General features: G+C 44.9%; 1 protein-coding gene across 1 annotated transcript in view; it reads right to left on the reverse strand.

Moving 5' to 3' along the window:
• RAB10 (RAB10, member RAS oncogene family) overlaps positions 1-25,592 on the reverse strand; it is a 97,306-nt gene extending 71,714 nt beyond the window's left edge. The window contains exon 1 of the mRNA XM_002709976.5: positions 24,759-25,592. Within this exon, the coding sequence (XP_002710022.1) occupies positions 24,759-24,885 (127 nt within the window). The 5' untranslated portion in view covers positions 24,886-25,592. The remainder of the gene's footprint in view (positions 1-24,758) is intronic.
• Between the last annotated feature and the right edge of the window lie 423 nt (positions 25,593-26,015).

A 26,015-nucleotide genomic window follows, 5' to 3' on the forward strand; every position in this document is an offset into this window, starting at 1 on the left:
GAAACCTGAACGAAATTTCAATCTCCTGGCTTCAGCCCTGGCCCAGGGCCAGGATGTTGTGGGCATCTGGGGAGCGGGCTGGCAGACAGGAGCACTCTTGCTCTGCTTCTCAAATAAATGAAAATAAAAATAATGTTCAGGGGCTGGTGCCATGGCGCACTAGGTTAATCCTCCGCCTGCGGTGCCAGCAACCCATATAGGTGCCGGTTCTAGTCCCATTCACTCCTCTTCCAGTCCAGCTCTCTCTCTGTTGTGGACTGGGAAAGCAGTGGAGGATGGCCCAAGTGCTTGGGCCCCTGCACCTGCATGGGAGACCAGGAAGAAGCTCCTGGCTTCTGGCTTTGGATCAGCTTAGCTCCGGCTGTAGCGGCCATTTGGGGAGTGAACCAGTGGAAGGAAGACCTTTCTCTGTGTCTCTTTGTCTGTAACTCTACCTCTCAAATAAAAATAAAATAATGTTCAGGGTCTGGCATTGTGGCATAGAGGGAAAAGCCACCGCTCATGACGTTGGCATCCCATACAGGCAATGGTTCAAGAACTGACTGCTCTACTTCCAATCCAGCTCCCTGCTAATGCGCCTGGAAAAGCAGCAGAAAATGGCCCAAGTGCATGGGCCCCTGCACCCACATGGGAGACCCGGAAGAAGCTCCAGGCTCCTGGCTTCAGCCTGGCATAGCCCAGGCATTTGCAGCCATTTGGGGATGAACCACTATATGGGAGATATCTCTTTTTCTCCCTTCCTCCCTCCCTCCCTCCCTCCCTCCCTCCCTCCCTCCTTCCTTCCTTCCTTCCCTCTCATAACACTGCCTTTCAATACATTTTCTAAAAAAATTTAAAAATAAAAAAGTTCAAAACTTCCAAAGCCCACAATTTTTTAATTAATTCTTTATTTTCAGCCCCTTATTCAGTTCAATCAGCAAGTAATGAGACAATAAAACAAGCTGTATTTGAGAATACAGTTTGCTAAAACATACTCAACAGCGCAATTTAAAATTCAAAAAATTAACTATAATTCAATAGAAAATGGGAGGAGGCACATGTTCAAAGCAACAGTCCATTTAGGGCAGGAATGGGGCATTATGGGACTGTACAGAAGTATTACAAATATAGGAACAGTATTCCAAGGATAAAAATGTTACCAAAACATGAATTACATGTTCAAAGAGCAAACTGTGGGTAACTAAATCACTGCAGAAAATGGACATCAAAAGACAGATCACAACCCAGGGCAAAGGATAGAGCATTCATATATATTAATATTCATATATACACACAACCTCATCACCACTGACCTAAAACAATACCGACTAAAAAGCATCACCCAGAAAAAAAGGCAAAAACAGCTCAATAAAATGTGTGCTGGGGACAGAAGAAGAAAGTTTAAAATAAAATGCCTGTGGGTTTTTTTTTTAAGCTCTATGATTTTTGGCACCTACACATAAAAATATCAATTTTTCTTTTCTTTTTAATTTTTAAAAGCTTCATTTATTTATTTGAAAGACAGAGTTGCAGAGAGGCAGAGGCAGAGAGGCAAAGGGAGAGGGAGATCGCTCTTCCATCCTCTCTGGTTCACTCCCCAAATGGCTGCAACAGCCAGAGATGGGTCAATCTGGAGCCAGGAGCCAGGAGCCAGGAGCTTCTTCCGGGTCTCCCATGTGGGTACAGGGGCCCAAGGACCTGGCCATCTTCTGCTGCTTTCCCAGGCCATAGCAGAGAGCTGGATCAGAAGTGGAGCAGCCGGGACTGGAAATGGCACCCATACAGGATGCCGGGCACTGCAGGCAGTAGGTTTACCTGCTATGCTACACTGAGGCCCCAAAACATCAATTTTTCAAAAGAGAAAAAGGGTGATGATACATTCTAAAAAGTGAGTTACATTAGCTCTTACCTGGTTAAAATCGAAATAATTTTTAGCACCTTAACAATACACTAACCTTTAGTCACAAATAGCCCCACAGAGTAAGCAGCCTATATGCTGCTTAGTTACCTGTGTGAACATTTTTATTACAATATTTCACCCAAACACCAACTGCCAAAGCCTGTGGACACATGCTCCAGAAAGCTCCCATTCTCTTCTTCCGAGGGACACATGGGAAGTGAGAGAACGATGACCTCCCAGGAGACCTCCTTAAAGGTTACATAGAAGCCAGTCTCACTAAGATGCTATTTATGGCTCTGACATTCAAACATCTGCTTAGATCCTTTCTGAATCCACTTAATATGGAGAAATGACTTCTTTATATGTATTATTCAATGTGGAAAGATCCACTTATCTCCAAAACTGGTTCACTCACATTTCAAACGATGACCCTCCAATAATCCTAGTACTTGACAACTGGTGAATAAGTATTTAGGTTACCTTATCTAGACTCATAAATTGTATTATAGTCACCCTTTCTCTTCACTTTTCCACTCACACATCCCTATTTATCTTTTTAATACAAAAGACTATTCCTATCATTTCCTTTTTTAAACTTTTATTTAATAAATACAAATTTCCAAAGTACAACTTTTGTATTACAGTGGCTTTTTCGCCCCCATAACCTCCCTCCCACCCGCAACCATCCCATCTCCCACTCCCTCTCCCATCCCATTCTTCATCAAGATTCATTTTCAATTATCTTTATATATAGAAGATCAGTTTAGTATATACTAATCAAAGATTTCAACAGTTTGCACCCACACAGAAACAGAAAGTATAAAGTACTGTTTGAGTACTAGTTATACTGTTAATTCACATAGTACAACACTTTAAGGACAGAGATCCTACATGGGGAGTAAGTGCACAGTGACTCCTGTTGTTGATTTAACAACTGACACTCTTATTTGTGGAGTCAGTAATCACCCGAGGCTCTTGTCATGAGCTGCCAAGGCTACGGAAGCCTCTTGAGTTTGCCAACTCCAATCTTATTTAGACAAGGCCATAATCAAAGTGGAAGTTCTCTCCTCCCTTCAGAGAAAGGTACCTCCTTCTTTGATGGCCCGTTCTTTCCACTGGGATCTCACTCACAGAGATTTTTCATTTAGGTTTTGTTTTGTTTTGTTTTGCCACAGTCTCTTGGCTTTCCATGCCTGAAATACTCTCATGGGCTTTTTAGCCAGATCCAAATGCCTTAAGGGCTGATTCTGAGGCCAGAGTGCTGTTTAGGACATCTGTCATTCTATGAGTCTGCTGTGTATCCTGCTTCCCATGTTGGATTGTTCTCTCCTTTTAAATTCTATCAGTTAGTATTAGCAGACATCTATCATTTCATAATACATCATTTGGCCAACATCTTGCAGGAAAAATTATTCTGCAAACATTACACCAATTATACTTAAAGCATCAACACTTAATCATTTTCATTATGTCTCCAAAAAGAATACTGAAGATGGGGGGCTGACACTGTGGTGTAGCGCGTGAGGCTGCTGCCAGCATCCCATAGGGGCACTGGTTCGAGTCTCAGCTGCTCCACTTGCAACGCAGCTCTCTGCTGTGGCCTGGGAAAGCAGTGGAAGACGGCCCAGGCCCTTGGGTCCCTGAACCCATGTGGGAGACTAGGAAGAAGCTCCTGGCTCCTGGCTTTGGATCAGCGCAGCTACGGCCATAGCGGCAAATTGGAGAGTGAACTGGCAGAGGGAAGACCTCTCTGTCTGTCTCTCTGCCTCTCCTCTGTGTAGCTCCACCTTTCAAATAAAAAATAAAAAGAATATTGAAGATGGAAGACTTCTTTTCACTGATGATAATGACAAATTCATAAATAGTTAACTATATGGTAAGGTAACATAACTGTAATCCTTATTTTAGTTTTCAGGGCTTCTCCTTAAACGTCTGATCTGAAATCACTTCCCACTGGCTGAACATGCTACCTGCATAACAGCAAAAGTTCGCTGCTTCTCAACTGTTTTCAGCTTAATTGTCAATGGTGGTAAAGCACTAAGGAAACATCAATCAGAGCAGGCATTCAGCTACTAGTTAAGATGTCTGTGTCCTACATCAGCAAGCCTATATTCATTGGTCAGCCCCAGTTCCTGACTCCAGCTTCCCACCAATGCAGACCCTGGGAGGCAGTGGTAATGGCTCGGTAAGTGGGTTCCTGTATCAACACGTGAAATGTGGACTACAATCTTGGCTTCTGGCAATGGTCCCTGCTCATCTTTAGCCTTTGTATGCATCTGGGGAGGAAATGATCAGACAGGAGCTTGTTCTCACATGCTCTCTTTCTCTCTGTCCCTCTCTGCTTCTCAAATGAATGAATTTTACAAAATTGCTTTTAAAACCCACCAAGTAAAATTTAAGTGGCTTTAATTTAGGAGATGCATATATATAATGAGAGTCTGGAATGTAGTCAGAGGTTGAGAGAAAGCTAATTTCCAGACAAATGTGGTGTTATTAAGATGGGTGTTTAAAATTCTACATCTTTAAAGAAAAAAAAAAAAAAGTTCTACATCTTCCTTAAGCCCAGTAACCATAACTACGTAAGAAAACAAAACAGGAGGCCGGCGCCGTGGCTCAATAGGCTAATCCTCCACCTTGCGGCGCCAGCACACCAGGTTCTAGTCCCGGTCGGGGTGCCAGATTCTGTCCCGGTTGCCCCTCTTCCAGGCCAGCTCTCTGCTATGGCCCGGGAGTGCAGTGGAGGGTGGCCCAAGTGTTTGGGCCCTGCACCCGCATGGGAGACCAGGAGAAGCACCTGGCTCCTGGCTTTGGATCAGTGCAATGCGCCGGCCAGCGGCGGCCATTGGAGGGTGAACCAACAGCAAAAGGAAGACCTTTCTCTCTGTCTGTCTCTCTCTCTCTGTCGACTCTTCCTGTCAAAAAAATAAATAAAAAAGAAGAAGAAGAAAACAAAACAGGAGCCAGCGCTGTGGCATAGCAGGTAGAACCGCTGCCTGCAGTGCCAGCATCCCATTTGGGCACTGGTTTGAACCTGGCTGCTCCACTTTTGATCCAGATCTCTGCTATGGCCTGGGAAAGCAGTGGAAGATGTCCCAAGTGCTTGGGCCTCTGTACCCACGTGGGAGATCAGAGGAAGCCCCTGGCTCCTGGCTTCAGATAGGCCCAGCTCCAGCTATTGCAACCATTTCGGGAGTGAACCTGCAGATGGAAGATCTCTCTCTCCCTCTGCCTCTGCCTCTCTTTAACTCTTTCAAATAAATAAATATTTTAAAAACAAAGTGAACTTAAAAAAGCATAAAACTCCTATTTTGTACAATTTAAAATGTCTTAGAAGAGCAACGAAAGTATTGAGAAGCTAATCCTAACAGGCATGAAAGAGTGATATTTTGATACAATTTTCAGAACCTCAACTAGGCTTCAAACTCTACAAGTGCAGGTACCTAGTCTGTATAAATCACTACTGCATCCCTAGTGCTTAGTACAGGATGTGTAACTCATTTTAAAATCTCAATTTTTTAAATAAATGACAAATACAAGAGACGGTAGTTTAATTTCCTAGTCTATAAAAAAAGAAATGCTAATCTCAAAATACAGATAGGTAATCTGAGTCTGGCATTGTGGCATAGCAGGCTAAGCCTCCACCTGCGATGCCAGCATCCCAGTTCCAGATCTGGCTGCTCCACTTCCAATCCACAACGCTGGCCCCCATGGTTTATTTTCTTTAAAATTTCTTTGACCCCTCTTACACACATAGGCTAGCACCTAGCTGCCTTAACAGTATGAATTTTGACATGTCAACATGAACTCATATTACTAGATATGTGCCCTGACTCTGTGCACTGAAAAGGCCTAGAAAAAATGACCAATCTAAATGCAAGGAAAACTATTCACATTAGGTAGCCAGGCAGGCATTGCCACAGGTGAAGAGAGGCCACCTCAGCTCTTGTCTCATGTAGAATTCCCATGCTGACACGGCAGTGAGCAAAGCAAGATTTACAGGAGTCAGAAACCTCCTGCTGCAGCAGCCAGGAGGGGCTCCCAGGAAGACCTACTAACAATTCTTATCCACTGAGACGAAGAGTTAATGTTTGAAAAAATCATTAAATTCTATGTACCTTCTTACTCATTTATTATGCTGAATACATGTCTCCACACATTAGAATACAAGTATGCAAAGAGCCACTACTTAATTTTTTTTTTAAATTCACACTTATAATGTCGAATTGAAGGCCACAGTATCTTTAAAACTAAGAACATCAAGGTAGAACTCAAAAATCCCATTTTGTAATCGCTAACATTTACTAGGTTTCATATCAGCTAAAGTTAAGAATCAGATGCAGTACCATTCAATGCCAAGTACTACACTCACACTATTAGTCCCATGCAATTCTGACAAATTACAAATTTGCTGAGTCATCTGTTGTTCAGAATCCTATAAAATAATATGAATCACAAGCATAAGACTGAAATTTAAAACTACATACTCTGTTCAAAAAGCCAAAATATGCTTTTCCCCACATCTTTCAGCCAAGAATCATGAATCTGTCTCCTTTAACATGTCACTTTTCTGGATGGTACTAAAACTACCTTGATTCTCTACTACATCCATCTGACCTTGCTACACAAGGAAAACCTCATTATTTGGAGAGTGGGCTGGATTTTTTTTTTTAAGTATGCCCCAACTCTACTGGGTAATATGAGCTAAATCACTAGGTCAAAATCATTTGAAGCCAGAAATTTGAGAAAGAAGAAAAAGATCTTTCTGTCATCATCTCTCCAAAGTCACACCAAAACAACAAGGAAAACAACAAACATAAATAAATTCTACTTTAATTTCAATGAATAAACATTGCAATTCCTATCACAATCGATGAAGACAAAGAAGTCTATGATTTCAGGGCCTGCTGAGAAAAATAACAGAAGGAGCAAGCCAATTTATGCCTCAGAACCTTGGAAAGCTTTAGCAACAGGAGTTATCAGACACCAGGCAGAAAGGGAAGGCCTGGTTAAGTCAACACAAGGACATCTTAAGACATAGCTTCATCTTACACAGCTAGATATTCCTATTCCCTGAAGATCTACCAGGAGTCTAACTGCTATTCAGACAATCTGAAACAGATATACTCTGAACTCAGGAACACTAGGTTCAGTGGAGAATGGGGATAAGACTAAAAAGGAGATTAAACACAAATGTGTACAATTAATTAAAGCTAAACCCATACTCACCACTGAAGGCCCTTTAGCTGCTTAGATTCAAAAAGGCAAGCAGCCAAATTAATACTCTCCTTCCCATGTACCAAGCAAGTAATATGATTGGCTTTCTCTGGAGAAACTGAATGGCTCAAGAAACAAGAGCTACAGACATCACAACTTGGATCTTCTCCCAGTGGGGGGAAAAAAATAGGCTCACTGTTCCATCACCACCGTGTAGCAGAGTCCATCAGCGGAAAACCCTACCCATGATTACAGAGCTTGCAAACATCTCTTAAATGATTCATTCTTAATCATGAATACATAGCCTGAAATCACCAATTATTTGAATAAAGCCTCTAAAATAAAATACAGAATAAAAAGTGTAGGAGTGGCATTGTGGCACAGCGGGCTAAGCTGCCACTTGCAACCCAGGCAGTCCAAACCAGAACGCCATGGCATTTGAGCCCTGGCTGCTCAACTTCCAATCCAGTTTCCTGCAAGTGTGCCTGGGAAGGCAGTGGAGGACGGCCCAAGTACTTGGGCCCTACTATTATGGGGGAGACCCAGATGATTTCCTGGCTGCTGGCTTTGGCCTGGCCCTTCCCTAGCTGTTGTGGCCATTTGGGGAGGGAACCAGAACATGGAAGATCTGTCTCTCTCTATATACCCTATCCTTCAAGCAGATGAAAATAAACATTTTAAAAGTTAAATTTGAGATCATCTCCCAGAAGTAGAATAAGTTTAAAAAGTTAGAGAACAGGGAATTAGACAACCCAGGCAGACCAACATTCAGTTAAAAAGAAAATGAGGATAGGTGTTGTGGCACAGCAGGTTAAGTTACCTCTTGGGACACCTGCATCCCTGATCAGTGCTGATTCAAGTCCCAGGTACTCTGCACTTCAGATCCAGCTTCCTTCTAATATCCTGCCTGGAAGGCATTAGATTATGGCTCAAGTATTTGGCTTTTGTCACTCACATGGGAAACCTGGATAAAGTTCCCAGATCCTGGCTTTAGCCCAGTACTAGCTATTGCAAGCATTTGGGGAGTGAACCAGTAGATACGAACTTGCTCGCTCGCTCTTTCTCTCTCTCTGCCTATTTTCTTTTCCCTCTCTCTGTTACTCTGCTTTTCAAATAAATAAAAATAATTTCCTAAAGATTTATTTATTTATTTGAAAGGCAGAGTTAGAGAGAGAGAGAGAAGTCTTCCATCCACTGGTTCACTCCTGAAATGGCCTCACTGGCCAGAGCAGGGCCCATCCGAAGCCAGGAGCTTCTTCTGGGTCTCCCATGTGAGTGCAGAGGCCCAAGGACTTGGGCCACCTCCTACTGCTTTCCCAGGCCATTGCAGAGAGCTAGATCAGAAGTGGAGCAGCCAGGAATTTAAACAGTGCCCATCCGGCATGCCAGCATTGCAGGTGGCAGCTTTACCCACTACACCACAGCAGCCACAACATTGGCCCTCGCTTTACAAATAAATAAAAATAATTAACATAAAAAAGAGGTGTGCACATTTGACACACTGGTTAAAACTCTTCCTGGGATACCTACATCCCATAATAGAGCTCCTGGGTTTGAGTCCCAGTTCCATTCTTAATTCTAGTTTCCTGCTACTGCACACCTTGGAAGGAGGCAGGTGATGGCTCCAGTCATTTGTTCTCTGCCACCCACAGGGCTTGAGTTCCAAGTTCCAGGCTTCAGCCTGGCCCAACCCTGGCTGTGCAGACACTGAGGGAGCGAACCAGGGGAAGGGAGGATCTCTCTTTCTCTCTTTTAGATAGCATAGTGAATAAATAAAAGCAAACAGAAAATAAAGGGAAGGAAAATATAGAGGGAGAATACCGCAAGAAAATTTCAATAAGTAAAAGATCTGAAAAGGCCCATCAAGAGTACACAGAAAAACTGATTTAAAAAAAATAAATCCACGGGGTGGGTGTTTGCTGCAGCATCTAACGATGCCACTTGGGACACCTACAAGCCATACAGGAGTGCCTGGTTTGAGTCCTACCTCTATTTCAAATCCAGCTTCCTAATAAACACCCTGGGAGGCAGCAGATGATACTTCAAGTGCTTGGGTCTCTGCCACCCACATGGGTGACCTGGATTAAGTTCCAGGCTCATCATTACAGCCTGGCCCACGTCCAGCTAGTTATTGCAGGCATTTGGGCAGTGAAGCAGCAGGTGGTAGATCTGTTTCTCTTTCAAATAACAAAATGAAATGAAAACAGATTTTAAAAATTTTTACAAGACCCATCCACCAAGGGTATACGATTATAAAATGTATTAATAGAAATTTTAAAAATTAAAAAATCTGAAACCTTCCAAGACAAACTAGGCTTTTTTTAAAAAAAATTTGTTTTAATAAAGATTTATGTATTTGAAAGTCAGAGTTACACAGAGAGAGGAGGAGAGGCACAGAGAAAGGTCTTCTATCCACTGGTTCACTCCCCAATTGACCGCAATGGCCAGAGCTGTGCCAATCCGAAGCCATGAGCCAGGAGCCTCCACTGGGTCTTCCCATGTGGGGGCAGGGACCTAAGAACTTGGGCCATATTCTACTGCTTCCCAGGCCATTAGCAGAGAGATGGATGGGAAGTGGAGCAGCTGGCACTCAAACCGGCGCCCACATGGGATGTCAGCACTGCAGGCAGCAACTTTACTTGCTACGCCACAGCACCAGCCCCCAAAAAAGTTTTTTTTTTTTCTTTATTTGAAAGGCAGAGTTAGAGAGAATCTTCCATCCACTGGTTCACAACTCAAATTGCTGCAACGGCTACAGCTGAGCCGATTAGGAACCAGGAACCAGGAGCTTCCTCCAGGTATCCCACATGGGTGCAGGGGCCCAAGCACCGAACTAGGCTATTAAGGAGAAACAACCAAAATGATATTGCACTTGTCAGCATCATCAGATGCTACAAAAGTTTGGAATAATGCTTTCTAAACCCTAAAAAAATAAAAAATAAAAAATAAGTCCCCAGAATTCTCTGATCTGTCAAATACTTTGAGTAAAAAGAATTAAGACACTGTCAAACACAGTCTCTGGGCCAGTGCTGTGGTGTAATAGGCTAGGCCTCCCCCTGCAGCACTGACATCCGCAGTCCCAGCTGCCCCACGTCCGACCCAGCTTCCTGCTATCGCCTGGGAAAGCAATGGAAGATGGTGCAAGTGCTTGGGCCCCTACACCCACGTGTCAGACCGGAGGAAGCCACTGGCTCCTGGCTTCAGATCCGCCCAGCTCCAGCCATTGCAGCCATCTGGGGAGTGAACCAGTGGATGGAAGACCTTTGTCTTTCTCTCTCTCTCTCTCTCTCTCTCTCTCTCTCTCTCTATATATATATATATATATATAAAACTCTGCCTCTCAAATAAATAGATCTTTTTTTAAAAAGTCTCAAAAATGTCCTTTTTCAGAAATGTGCTCTTTGTACAAGAATCTACTAGAGGACATGCTCCAAGACAATAAACCAACAAAGGGATGGTAACAAACTAGATGCCACACAAAGAGGAATGACCAAGACAACAGCTGTGCAGCAGGCCTAATTAATAATCAGTCTACTGCTAAAGCAGGAGGGAGAAAGAATCTAGAAGAAAGCAGTGTCCAGGAAAACAACAGAAACTGCAAGAAAAACTCTCAAATGTGGAAACTCATTTTGAGAAGTGATTGGAGGATGCAGGCAGACTAGATATGAGTAAAAGGAAATGAATTAAAGAAAATGTTTAACTTTAGAAGACAGGGAATAGGGTAGACTATCTGGCTAAACAAGGAATATTTGCATGGGCATATTAATTTAACCATCAGATATCAATTTAACAAGAATTGGAACAGAATGGGATGAGATTATAAAAGGCTAAAACTCTCACCTAGAATTAAATTAATGGCTCCAAAGATACCTGTATAGGCATCTCTTCTGAAAACACAGGGGGCCAGCACCATTGCGCAGTAGGTTAATCATCCACCTGGGCACTGACATCCCATATGGGCGCCGGTTCTAGTCCCAGCTGCCCCTCTTCCAGTCCAGCTCTCTGCTATGGCCTGGGAAAGCAGTAAAAGATGGCCCAAGTGCCCGGGCCCCTGTCCCCAAGTGGGAGACTGGGAAGAAGCTCCTGGCTCCTGGCTTTGGATCGGCGCAGTTCCGGCCATTGTGGCCATCTGGAGAGTGAACGAACAGAAGGAAGACCTTTCTCTCTGTCTCTCCCTCTCACTGTCTGTAACTCTACCTCTCAAATAAATAAATAAAAAACTTAAAACACACACACACACACACACACACACACGGGCAGATAGTAGAGAGAGGATGCCCCTGAAGTGGAGTGAGAACAGGACAAGGGGTTACTTCTTTTCATTACCGAAAACCTTTCAGCAGTATTTTATTTCAAATATGTGTGTGTGTGTATCTAAATGAATATATATATATATGAATATATATGTATATATAAATCTGAATGAATATATCACTGGATGAATAAACACTCATTTTCAAAACTTTTCAGAAAGCTCAGTTTAGATTTACGGTAAGGAGTAAACCACCCTGTCAACTTTAATTCCTACAGGGTCCTATAGACTCTGAAACCCTTCAGAACATTTTCATCACCTGACATGTGAGTGACTGGAGAGAGGGAAGCCTAAAATTCAAGGGATAAAACCCAAGTGACTGGAGGTCCCATTCATGGGGTGGGAGGAGGGGTACAAACCTCAATCAAAACACCACACCATATAAAAACCAACTAACACACAATTTTTTTTTTTTAAGATTTATTTTTATTTATCTGATAGAGTTACAGAGAGAGGTAGAGACAGAGACGTCTTCCATCCGCTGGTTCACTCCCCAGATGGCCGCAATGGCTGGAGCTGTGCCAATCCGAAGCCAGGAGCCAGGAGCTTCTTCCGGATTTCCCACATGGGTTCAGGGGCCCAAGGATTTGGGCCATCTTCTACTGCTATCCCAGGCCATAGCAGAGAGCTAGATCGGAAGAAGAGCAGCCGAGTCTCAAACCGGCACCCATATGGGATGCCAGCGATTCAGGCCAGGGCGTTAACCCACTGCGCCACAGCACTGGCTCCACTCACACACAATTTAACAGGTGAAACACAAAACCATAAACCCTAGGAAAAATACAGAAGAAACTCTTGGGGATTGAGGATAGACAGAACTCTTAGCCACAAAAGCATGGTTCATAAATGAACCCCATAAGAATTTTTTTGTTTATTTTTATTTATTTGGGACAGCAACAGCAAGAAGTATCTTCCACCTGCTAGTTCACACCCCAAATGCCCTCAACAGACAACAGCTGGGACAGGGCCAGGCCGAAGCCAGGAACTCCATCAACGTCTCCCACATGAGTGGCAGGGACCCAAGTACTTGAGTAATTGTCTGCTGTTTCTTAGGGTGCACATTAGCAGTAAGCTGGGTCAGAGCCGAGGTGGGCGGCCAGTGGCACCAGCATCCAATACAGGCACCAGTTCCAGTCTCAGCTGCCCCACTTTCAATCCAGCTTCCTTCTATTGGCCTGGCAAAGCAGTCAAAGATGGCCCAAGTGCTTGGACCCCTGCACCCACGTGGGAGACTCAGAAGAAGCTCCTGCCTACAGATTAGCCCATCTCCAGATGTTGTGGCTTTTTGGGGGAGTGAACCAAAGGATGAAAGACCTCTCTCTCTGTTTCTCCCTCTCTCTGTCTGTAACTCTGCCTCTCAAATAAAAATAAACAAATCTTAAAAAAAAAAAAAAAAAAAAAAATGTAGAGGTGGGATCTGACTCCAGGCACTCCAACACAGAATGTGAATATCCCAAGCACCAACTTACCCAACTGAACTACAACGCCTGCCCCAGATTCTTAAACTTTTGCTCTGCAAAAGCCTGTGTGAAAAAGTTGAAAAGACACGCTACAGACTGGGAGAAAATGTCTGCTAACCAGAGACGCAACAAAGGACTAGAATTCATTTTTTCCTTCAAGAGGCTGAGAGAGAGAGAGACAAGAATTCCTCTCTGCTGGTTCACTTCCCAGTTGTCCACAACAGCCAGGGCTGGGCTGGACCGAAGCTGGGAGCCAAGAATTTAACCCAGGTCTTCCAGCTGGGTGACAGGAACTCAACTACTTGAGCCATTACCTGCTGCCTCCCAGGGTCTGCCCTGACAGAAAGTGGAATTGGAAGCAGAAGTCAGGAATCAATTCCAGGCGCTCTGACATGAGAAGCAGGTGTTGTAACCACTAAGCCAAACGCCAGCCCCAGCACTAGGATTTTAAATGTTTAAAAACCTTTCAAGATTCAAAAGTTAAACAAAGTTTTACCAATTCAATTAAAAGAAGGGTAACCACTGAACAGACATTTCACTGAAAAAGATATACAAATGGCAAATAAGCACATAAAAAGATTAACGCCATTGATTGTAACAGAAATGAAAATTAAAAACCACAATGAGATAATCAGGACACAGTTATCAGAAAGGCTAAAATACAAAATAATGACAATGCCAAATGATAGTGAGGGTGAGAATGCGGAGGAACTGGCTCACTCATAAACTGCTGGTGGGAGTGTACAATGGCACAGCTGTTCTGGAAACTTGGCAGTTTCTTATAAAACTAAACATGCAATTACCAAGTGACCCAGCAACTGCACTCTTGGGCATTTATTCCAGAGAAATGAAAATTTATGACTACACAAAAACCTGTACACAAATATCCAAAGCAGCTTTAAGTACAGTAAAACCAAGAATGAGGCTTGGCATTCCTCAACAGGTAAATGGTTCAGCAAATTGTACTATATCTATATCATGAAATACTATGTAACATCAAAAAAGAATTCTGGGGGTCAGTGTTGAGAACACCACTTACAACACCAGCATTCCATGTTTGCTTCTGATCCAGCTCCATGCTAATATGCTTGAGAAGAGAGCTGAAGATGGCCCAAGTCCTTAGCACTTGAGTTTCTCAGCGGATAGAATCTCTCTCGGCTCCTCTCCCTCTCTTCTTCTCTCCCTCCATATCATTCGTTCAAATAAATAATTTTTTTTAAAAAGTTATTAATACAGATCACTTGGATGAAGCTCCAGGAAATTATACAGACTTAAAGAAAGGAAAAGAGCCAATCCCAAAAGGTTACAACCTGTAGTACTCCATTCATATTGCATTTGTGAAATGACAAAATTTTAGAAATGGAGGGCAGATTTGTAGTTATCAAGGGTTAGTGGGGAAAAACAGGGGTGGGGTATGGTTATGTAAAACAACACGGAGGACCCTTGTCCCTTGAACTGTTCAGTATCTTGACTGTGGTGGTGGATAAAACTTTCACAAGTGATGAAATTACATAGAATTTAGCACACACATGAGTACAAATAAAACTAAGGAAATTTTAATAAGACCAGTGTATTGCACTTGATAGCAATATCCTGGTTGTGATGTTATACTACAGTTTTGTAAAAATATTACCACTGGGAGAAACTGGGCAAAGCATACAAGCACAAGGGATGCCCTCTGTATCTTTTACAACTGCAAGTGAATCTACCAATATCTTAATAAAAAGTTCAATTTTCTAAAGTCTGCATAAGCACTGCTACTGATAGGAAAGAAACAAATCAACACTGTCCTCTGTTCTGATTTTGATACGCTGTACTTTTTTGTAACCAAAATAATTTTTCCATTTTCTACTCTTTAACAACCTTGGATGCTCTGTTCTGGGTCAAAGTGGAAATGTAGCATTCCATCACTGGCTGTTTTCTCTTCAAAAATGCTGATGGTATTTCCAAAAGCTCATAGAAAAAAAAAAAGAATTTTGATGCAAAAAAATTCGAAAGCAAAAGGTAGTTTTTTTCATAATACCATTTCTCATGAACTTTTTCACTTATTTATTTTCATTTTATTTGAAAGGCAGACAGAGATCTTCCATTCACATTGGTTCACTCCCCAAAATCTCCCAATAGCCAGAGCTGGGCCAGGTCAAAGCCAGGAGCCAGGAACTCCCTCCAGGTCTCCCACATGGGTGGCAGGGATCAAGTACTTGAGCCATCGCCTGCTGCTTCCCAGGGTGTGCATTAGCAGGACTTGAACCAACAAACACTCTGAAGTGAGCGGCGGCAGCACCAACAGCAGATTCAAGCTGCTGCACCTAAGAAAGAGCCCTCTTACACAGAGATTTCAAAATCTTTGCACTAAAATAAACTTATCTTTTAATTTCACTTTCCACAATCTTCTGAAGTAGCCCTACATTACTGTTTATCTCTGGAAGCAAGGATAAACATCAGTAACTCTTGCCTGAAAACCAAAATGCATGGCACTGTCTTCAAAGACATTTTTTTTCTTATTTCAGCTATCCCTTCAGATTGAGCTTTCATCACCAAAATTTTATTCTGATCACTTCAAATTCCTTTTCTTATAATCCACAGTTAATGGGCTTATTCCATTAACTCTCATTATTCACATAGAGAAATCCAATCCAGGAAGTTCAGAAGATGGCTCAGATAATATTAGTATTCTCTCAACCTCAACCACCTCTGCAGCTCCTCTAAACTGCTCCTTGATGTCTATCTCCATACGAGATCCCCAGATCTCTTTAGCTGATCACATACCTTATACTTTACACTAAATAATGATCTCCTCTTTGTTAAGCTGATGCTCCACAAGCCTCCAGTTCTCTGTTCATCACAGCTGCTACCATGCACTGCCTGGACAACCTCGCCCTGTTGCATTACAAGCTGAAATAGATTGTCGGTATTTTTCCAATCATTCTTTTCCTTTTACACACCAAGAAGAGATCAATAATCAGTAGTTCACCTGCCACACCTTGTCCATGATTACACACCATAAACCTTGAAAAAAAAAAAAAAACCTAACTTTCTCAACTCTGCCTTATTATGCTGTAAGTTTGCAAAGAATAAGCAACCTGAACAAAATCTTTTTCAAAAATTATGTATATATTTATCAGGCAGAGTTACAGAGAGAGGGAGGGAGGGAGAGAGGGAAAGAGGGAGAAAGGGAGAGAGGGAGAGAGGGAGGGAGGGAGGGAGGGAGGGAGGGAGAGAGAGAGAGAGAGAGAGAGAGGAGCAGCACTGGTGTGCAGCAGGTTAAGCCGCCAACTGCAGTGCCAGCATCCCACATGCACTCCAGTCTGAGACCCTACTACTTCACTACTGGTCCAGCGCCCTGTTTGTGTGTGTGGGAAAGCAGCAGAGGACAACCCAAGTGGTTAGGCACCTGCACCCATATGGGAGACCAGAAGAAGCTCCTGATTCCAGATAGGCACAGCTCTGTTGCAGCCATTTGGGGAGAGAACCAGCAGATGGAAGATCTCTCTCTGTCTTTCCTCTCTCTGTAACTCTGATTTTCAAATAAATAAATAAATCTTAAGAAATAAATAAATAAAGGGGGGGGATAAACAGAGATCTTCCATCCATTGGTTCATTGGGGCTGAGCCAGGCCAAAGCCAGGAGCCAGAAACTCCATCCAGGACTCCCACAACAGTGGCAGGGGCCCAAGCATCTTCCACTGCTTTCCCAGGCACATCAGCAGAGAGCTGGATGTGAAGCAGAGCAGCCAGAAATCAAACCAGCACTCCATATAGAGCACTTAACTCACAGCACCACAACACCAGTTCCCTGAACAAAATCTTGATATTAGGTGCTAAGACCTGTTACTTCTCAACTCTTGCCAAAAAGACAGAGAAAGGGAAGGGAGAACCACAGTAACTCCACTTCTCAAACTAAAAAAAAAAAGACTTCTTAAAAAACAGTTGGCGCTGATGCTGCGGTACAGCAGGTAAAGCCTCTGCCTGCAGTGCCAGTATCCCATATGGGAGCAAGTTCAAGTCCCAGCTGATCCACTTCCAATCCAGCTCTCTGCTATGGCCTGGGAAAGCAGAAGATGACCCCATTCCTTTTCTCTCTCCCTGCCTCTCTGCCTTTTTTTTTTTTTTTAAGATTTATTCATTTATTTGAAAGTCAGTTACACAGAAAGGAGGGGCAGAGATAGAGAGAGAGGGGTCCTCCATCCGCTGGCCCACTCCCCAGTTGGCCACATCAGCCGGAGCTGTGCTGATCCAAAGCCAGGAGCCAGGAGCTTCCTCCAGGTCTCCCATGCAAGTGCAGGGGCCCAAGGACTTGGGCCATCTTCCACTGCTTTCCCGGGCCACAGCAGAGAGCTGAATCAGAAGTAGAGCAGCCAGGTTTCGAATCACTGCCCATATGGGATGCCAGTACCGCAGGCAGCAGCTTTAACCGCTATGCCACAGCACCAGCCCCTCTCTGCCTTTCAAATAAATAATTTTTTTAAAAAAATTAAATTCTGGCCGGCGCCGCAGCTCACCAGGCTAATCCTCTGCCTGCGGTGCCGGCACTCTGGGTTCTAGTCTCAGTTGCTCCTCTTCCAGTCCAGCTCTCTGCTGTGACCCAGGAAGGCAGTGGAGGATGGCCCAAGTGCTCAGGCCCTGCACCCGCATGGGAAACCAGGAAGAAGCACCTGGTTCCTGGCTTTGGATCAGCGCAGCGTGCCAGCCGTAGCAGCCATTTAGGGGGTGAACCAACAGAAGGAAGACCTCTCTAACTCTGCCTGTCAAAAAAAAAAAAAAAAAAAAATTTAAATTCTGAGGATGAGAAACATGGCCCAGAATAGAACTGGCTCTGTATTCTAATCAAAGCTCCTTTACTCATCAGTCCTACAACCTTCACCGCTCCAATCCCAGTTTCCCCACCCTGAAAATTTACTTAGGAGTCACTCCTGCACCAACAGTCTGTGATTCTAACAGTCCAAGGAGGTCCATGTAGATAGGCAAAACACAGAAAGACAAAACTACCTTTGCTCTCTAGAAGTACAGAGTCATACTAACACACAGGAAAAGATGATAAAGGGTCCTCCTGGCTCACTGTCCACTGGCTAACAGGAGCCATCACTGGAATGGGAATCACCTGTGATCCAATGCTCTTTTAGAGTTGAGTCAAATGCTGAATAGCTTTTCTGGTTTTGGTTTTTGGAGGGAGGTGGCAAAATACACATAACAAAATTTACCATTTAAACTAATTTTTAAAATTGTGGTTAAAAAACACATGTAACATGAGATTTACCAGCTTAGCCTTTCCAGGTGTACAGTTCATTAAAGGGCAATCAGTCCCCCACATCTGCACATCAAAACCATCTGGGGGAGAAAAATGTCTGTGCTGAACATGTTCTATTCCCTAAAGAACAGCATTTACATTGCAGTAGGCATTAAACGCAACCGTGAGATAACTCAAAGCACATAGTAGGACTGTACAAATTATCTGCCGATACTACTATGCCAGGTCATCCTTGAGTAGGAGGGGGTCCTGGAACCGACCCTCCTCCAAAACTGACAGTATCACATTGTGTATCATGTGTCACATTACATACAACAGATCCTGCCAAATGAAATAGGCCTTTTCATCCTCATTAAACAACTCTCTATTTCTTCCTCCCTTACATCCCTGGTGATCACCATCCTAAGTTTATGTTCCTATGAATTTGACAATTTCAGATACTTCATATCAGTGGAATCACACAGCTTTTGTCTTTTTGTTCATTTTAACTATTTTTAAGTGTGTGATTCAGTGGTATTAAATACACTCATATTATGCAACCATAACCACCTGTTATAGTTTGAACATGACTTGGTTCCCCAACTCATGCATTTAAGCCCCGAAGTCTTATACTAATGGTTAATGGATTAACGTTGCTGGATTAAAGGTGGAGGTTTGATCCAGTTATATAGTCTGAAGGTAGGGCCTTTGAGAAGAGATTGTGTTGGATTAGGTTGCTAAGGTGGAGCCCTGTGAACTGATCATAACTGCTTTAGACAGACTGACTCCCTATTTGTCTGTCTCTACTTCCTGACTCGCCCAGTCATCATTCTTCCACACATGCTCTCCCACTGCAAGCCTCTACCCTCATCAGATGCCAGACTAATGGGGTCACATGATCTTAGACTGTGAACCTCCAAAACCATAAACTGCCATAAACCTCCTTCCTTCATAAGTAGTTCCTCTCAGACTTTTTAAAGATTTCTTTATTTATTTGAACAATAGAGGGGTGGTGGGTTGGGAGAGCGGAGATCCTCCACACACTAGTTATTCCCCAAATGGCCATACAGCTAGGGCTAGGGCAGGCCAAAGCCAGGAGCCAGGAACTCCATCCTGGGCTCCCGGATAGGTGGCAGGGACTCAAGTCACTGAGACAGCACTTGCTGCTTCCCAGGTGCATTAGCAGGGAGCTTGACTGGAAGCAGAAGCTGGTAGCCCAAGTGGTGGCTTAACCAACCAGGCCACAACGCCCATCCTGTCAGAAATTTTAAAGAAAAGAAATCTAACACACCACTATCCATCCTTCAGAATTTTTTCATCCTCTCATACTAAAATTCTGTGCCCAATAAGCAGTACAGTAACTCCATTACCCCGTTCCCTAGGCCCCCAGTAAACCTTTATTCTACTTTATGAGTTTGTCTATTCCGGGTATCTCAATACTTATCCCGTTGTGTCTGGTTTATTTCACTTAGTATGTTTTTCAAGATTCATCTATGTTGCAGCACATATCAGGATTTCATTCCCTTTTTTTAAAATGTATTTATTTCAAATGCAAACTTACAGAGAATAGGAGACACAGAGAAACAGAGATCTTAAATGAGCTGGTTTACTCCACAAAGGGCTGCAACAGCTGAGGGTAGGCCAGGCTGAAGCTAGGAGAGCATGGAACCTCATCTGGGTCTCCCACATGAGTAGAACATTAGCGCCATTTTCCTCTGCATTCCCAGGTTTATTAGGGAGGTAGAAGGAAAGTGGGGCAGCCAGGACTCAAACCAGCGCTCACACGGGATGCCAGCATTTCAGGCACTACACCACAGCACTGGCTTCCTTTTTAAAGCCTGAATAATATTCCACTGTATGTAAATACATTTTGTTTACTAACCATTCATTCATCAATGGACATCTGGGTTGCTTCTACCTTTTAGCTACTGTGAATTATGCTACTATGAACACTGGTGTACAAACCCTCTATTCAAGTCCCCACTTTAAATTCTTTTGCATATAATTTAGAAGCAGAATTTATAGGATCACATGGTAATACTTTCCTTTTTTTATTTTATTTATTTACTTGATAGGTAGAGTTACAGAAGAGGGAGAGACAGAAAGTCTGCTAGTTCAATCCCCAAAAGGCTGCAATGGCCAGACCTGGGCCAATCCAAAGCCAGGAGCCAGGGGCTTCTTCCAGTTTTCCCATGCAGGTACAGGGGCCCAAGGACATGCGCCATCTTCTACTGCTTTCCCAGGCCAAAGCAGAGAGCTGGATTGGAAGAGCAGCAGCCAGGACTCGAACCAGCACCCATATGGGATACTGGAGCTAAGGTGAAGGCTTAGCCTACTACACCGCAAGGCCGGCCCCTCCCCGCCCCCTTCTTTTAAAGAAACCAATTCACTTTCTCACCAGGAATACACCAAGACTCCAATTTCTCCACATCCTCACCAACACTTACTTTTGTCTTTTTTTATGAAAGCCATCCTAAATGGATATAAAGTGACATTTCATTATGGTTCTGATTAGCATCTCCCTAATTATTAGTGATGGTGAGAATTTTTTATCTGCATGTTGGCCATTTGTGTATCTTCTTCAGATAGTTTTTAATCAAGCTGAAAAGGACGTGTTCAAGTGAGAAAAACTGCTCAGGTACTCTGGCATTCCTGCAGCATGAGCTGCGTGCATACTAGAGCAGAGCCCAGACACGTTGAATATCACAAAGCGTTGGCTCATTTCTCTAAAAGTAGTCATACTCCATAAAAAATGGGTTTGGTTCAACTGAATCCGTCAGTTCTTAAATGCAGGTTAGTGGAACCAACCTACAATTCCCAAGCATAGCAGAAACATTCAAGACCACAAAAAAATGTATTATATCTTTCCCAGGGGCAAGAGCCTTTATCGATTTAATTTTCACATAGTGCCCAGAGACTCCATTTCCCAAGATACTCCCTATGGAAACAGTAGTAGTAAGTCTAGGGGTGCAGGGAGAATTACCACCACCAGAAGACAGTACATTCAGCGGAAACAGCCCACTAAAACTTTGTGTTTGGGGCACAGTTCATGTAATTACCGTATCACTAATGGGCAAAACTTTCATGAGCTCATACTGTCAAAAAGAGTTACTGTCATATCAGCCACTGAAACCTGTTAATCCAAAATCCGCAACTCTCTTAAGCAATTCCTCTTCAATAAGATTTGAAAATCCAAGACCAGTTTTGCCCTAAAATCACTGTTAGCCAAACAGCCAATACTGTTAAGTAAAACCTGATCCCAATCTGCTTCAAGTACTGCTCAGAAAATAAAAGGGGAAAATATTAAAATAAACTAGTTCCAATGCCGTATCAAGAGGATCTTGACTGTGCTACCTATCTGCCTGCCTGCCTTTATTCATTATTTATCATGCACCAATTTAATGCAGGGACTCTTCTGGGTGCTTAGCACACACTATCAGGGAAAAAAAAAAGATCTCTGTCCTTGTGAAATGGATACTAAGTACTCCAGTGTCCTTGGATTCACATGAGATTGGATAAATGTGGAACATACCAGTAATCTGTTTTTGTTAACTCTGTCTGCAATAAATCTGACCAAAAATGTTATACATAATTTTTAGCATAGACGTGTGAAAATTTAAAGTATAGAGAAAAAGTTAAATGCAGTAGTCTTTGTGAGCACTGTTAAATAAGCATCACAAATCCTTAAAAAAATTTTTTTCAAGAATCGATAATGAAAACAATTGCACCTGAAATGATAGCCTGCATTATTTTGGCCACTCGGTCCTTCTACACAAATTTCAAATGTTTTAACAATCAAGCAACAAATCGTAAATTTTACAGTCATTTATGCTTAGAGAATGCTCTAGATTAAAACAAACCCTAGTCGGCTGACATTTTTAATGTCTTAAAAGTATTACACATTGAAAACTTTCTAACCTTCTGCACATTGCCAACTGGCTACTTTAGGTCATTTAGACATGGACTGTCCAATATGGTAGCCACTAGCACATGCGGCTATTGTGGACCTGAAGTACGCTTAATCTTAACCAAGATAAACTCTAAGTATAACTTACAAACAAGAGAAAAAGAATGTAAAATATCTTAATAATTTTTAAATCTTGTTACACAACAAAATAGCATTTTGGATATGAGTTTAAATATATTAAAACCTAACTTTTTTGGACGTGGTTATCAAAAAAAGTTAAATTATATATGTGACTCACATTATTTCTTTTGAACAGTATGGGTTTAAGACAATAGACTTCCAATCCTGTGCACAGAGCTAGTACACAAAGCTTACAGTATTCAACATCTTACATATAAAATATCAAAAACTTTTTTAATGTTTCTGTCCCTCTGTTCTTGGGTGGTCTTGTAAACACAAATATAATTCTGTGCTTGGATTTTATACTTTTTACTTATTAATCTTCACCTTTTATCTGAAAAGCAGGGGGAGATAAGGGGAATGGGAGAACGCACCCATGAGCCATCACCACCTGCTGCCTCCCAGGGTCTCCACTAGCAGGAAACTGAGCCAGGCCTGGAACCAGGCACCATGAAATGGACGTGAGCGTCCCAACCACTGGGCCAAATGCCACCCCGCAAACATTTTTACATTAAAATGCTGAAAATGTCAGAATCTAATGTGAAATTGTTTAGCAGAGCAACAACAAATTTCTGGGAGACCGGTGTGTGCAGGATGTTCCGTCTGTGAGGTAACACGTTCTGCCCCACTTCAGAAGCAGAAGGGCCACGTACTCCACACACAGTTTATATGCACTGTGCTCCTAGGAAGCGCCTGGCACCACGCAAAGTGACTGTCACTAACCCACAAATCCCTCACAACTACCCTACCTGCCAGATCTCATACCCAACACTATTTAAAGGGGGAAAAAAAAAAAAGAAAAACCCGGAGCAGAGAAAGGTTAAGTGACCTGCCAAAGTCACACAGACAGTAACCCAGCAGGCTTGATCCAACGTCCCCCACATTTTCCCAGTATAAGGACCACACAAAAAGAGCACGCCTTTACCTTTACAGGGCTGAGCTTTGGAATGGGTACACAGCCACAGAAAGACCGAAGCAGACCACGTTACTGCTTTTCTTCCTACCCTCCATCCCTCCCAAGGCAGGTTAAAGTTGGCCACAGGAATTAAATCCCCAACGACGGCAGGTCCGCTGTGTCCCCCTTTCCCGGCCCTCTGGTCCAATTCCTATCTGTCCCGTAGACTTCCTCTCAGATGCAGCCCCACTTTCACGCCCCACCGTGACTGTTCTCACTGCAATGTCCCTCAAGGGGTCTACTGTGTCCCCCAGTGTCAGAAACAGTGCCTAGCGATAGGTGCTCAATAAATATTTGCTCATCAGCCTAACCACCTGACCCACCCAGCAACAGCTAAAAGCGGAATATTAAAAGCACACTTGGTGCTAGGGGTGCTAACCCACAAAGCAGAGAACACAAGTTCTGAGTCTCACAAATGTATGAGAGAGAACATTATGACACTCAGAAAATAACGACTTTCCCCCAAAGAAGGTGAGTCAAATATCTATTTCAAATAATCCCTTGTCTAATTTAATTTCGCCACAGTTTGTTCTGTGAGAATGAAGTGAGTAGCCGATAAATACATGCCATAAGAAATCCAAACCAACGATTTCAGTAATGCTACAATTTGGCTGAAACCAACTTAATTTTGACACTTTGGTCCAACTCAATAAAGACTGCAGCTCTTTTTAAAGCAGTCCCAATACTAAACTAGTTGCATTGAACAGCAGGTTTCATTGCACTGCCCAGTGCTGAGCACTGGGCTCCAAGTGACAGAGGCAGCCGAGCAATCCGCCGTGTGTTGGGCAAGAGGCTGGGTTTCACGCACACTTACTACTTGAAAACAACTCGGGTTAGTGCCACGCAAAAGGGACTTTCTTAGCGCTTTTCCTTTCTTTTCCTAAACGGGAAACCTATTTCAAAGGTCAACCTATAGCTCTTACTTCCACACCAAGTAATTCTGAAACAGGGGGTGGGCTGCGACTGGCAGAATGGTTTCCTGTAAACCCAGCGTCGAGTACAACAGGAGGGCGAGTGTGTGTGTGTTTGTGTGTGTGTGTGTGTGGCTTCACGCCTTGGGGTCTGAGCACACGAGCCGAGCATCGCCCCCCGTCGCGGCCAGCACGCCAGGGTCCCACCCCAAGCACCACGAGTCTCCGACTGCCTGACACATCAATGGATTAGTCAACGCAGGCAACGCACTTTTCCCCTCTAATTTGCCTTAATTATTCCTCACACAAACCCTCAAGTTTACTCTAAGGACCATATGGAATCCTGTACAAACCCAGACCCCTTCCCAAAGAGCCAACACGGCTTCTCCCCCAACCACTCAGATGGGTCCCGAACGATATCCCACAGGCTGGGCAACGCCACACAAATAGGAAAAAGCCAGTCCAAGTCGCGGCCAGAGCCGTGGGTAAAAGGCTGCCTAATCCTAACAGCAGGCACTGGGCAGGGACCGGATGGAAAGCAAGGGAAGACCCCGCCCCAGCCAGCTCGAAGCCGATTCAAACAGCAACTTGGGGCTGGCGTCTGGGCTCGGAATCGCCGGAACAAAGGCGTATATCACGGGAAGCAAGATGTCTGGGGCGAAAAGAAACGGCTCGCAGCGGAGGGAGCGCGCCCCGTCCTCCCGCAGCTCTTACCTATGGTGGAAATAAAGGTGGTGTTGAAGGCATCATCCGAAAAGCGAAAAAGGACGCAGGTCTTGCCCACTCCCGAGTCCCCGATCAGGAGCAGCTTGAAAAGCAGGTCGTACGTCTTCTTCGCCATTGGGAGGAGCGGCTCGGGCTCTCGCCGCCGGCGGCCCCAAGGGATCGGTCCCGCTCACCACGGCCAACTCCTCTCCCGGGCGTTCTCAGGCCGGAGGACTGGGCAGGCGTGGGAAAGCCGCGGGCTGGCGAGGGCACGGGCGACCTACGAACGGCCTCGTCCGGGAAGCCCCGACGGTGGCGGCGTCCGGTGCCTCCGAGGGCGGCGACCGCGGCTCCGCAGCCTCTCCCAGCCGCTCCTCCCGGTTCCGGGGAGTCGGTCGGGACAAAATGGCCTCCCCTCCCCCCTCGGGGCTGCTCGGCCGGGACGCTCCCGCGGGCGGGCGAGAGAGCTCTGCCGTCGAGGGAGCGCTTGCGGGAGTAAGGGCGGTGTCTCTCCGGAGCGGCGACTCCCCGCAGGGACGCGGCGAGGGCGGCGAAGCAGGACCCCGAGCCGACGAGCCCAGCTACATAGCCCCAGGAAGCCGAGCCGCCCCGGCCAGAGCCACCTTTTCCCCGTGCCCTCTCACGCCGGCGTGCGCGCTGCCTGGGACGCACGCAAGGACGTACGCCCGCCCTTCCCTCGCGCCCTCGCCCTGCGGCCCGCCTCTGCGCACGCGCGCAGGAGGGCGTGGGCGCCTGCCGGGGCGGAGAGCCGAGGCCCCGGGTCCCCGAGCCTCGGACTGAGTCCGAACAGAGTTGGGGAGAGGGGAGGAGCGAGAGAGGGCGAGGCCGCGGGCGCGCTCCCTGCGGCCGCCTGATAGGGTGCGCGGCCGTGCGAGCACGCCCCGCGGCGGGCGGGGCTGGCTGGGGACTGCGCAGGCGCGGCGCGGCCGAGTCTCCCGTGGATGCCCCGCGCCCCCTCCTTCCCGGGGCCGCCCCGCGGACCGCGCCGCGCTCTGTGGGGCGTGTGGGGCCGTGGGTCTCGGCGCGGCGACCTGCCCGGGTGGCTGTCGGGCCCTGTGTAGTCCATACGTGCGAGCGAGGGGAGCACCCTCACGGTGTAAGGGGCTCTCGGCTCGGACGCGGTGCCTTCCTGGAGGCCCTCCCTCGCGGCCGCCGTGACGGGGAGAGCTCCGCCCCGGCTCCCTTAAGGAGCCAGAGGTGGCGTGGAGGAGAGGGGCCGTCTGAGATGCGGAGACTGGCCTCGCC

This window comes from Oryctolagus cuniculus, chromosome 2, assembly GCF_964237555.1.
Source record: "Oryctolagus cuniculus chromosome 2, mOryCun1.1, whole genome shotgun sequence".
NCBI classification, from domain to species: Eukaryota; Metazoa; Chordata; class Mammalia; order Lagomorpha; family Leporidae; genus Oryctolagus; species Oryctolagus cuniculus.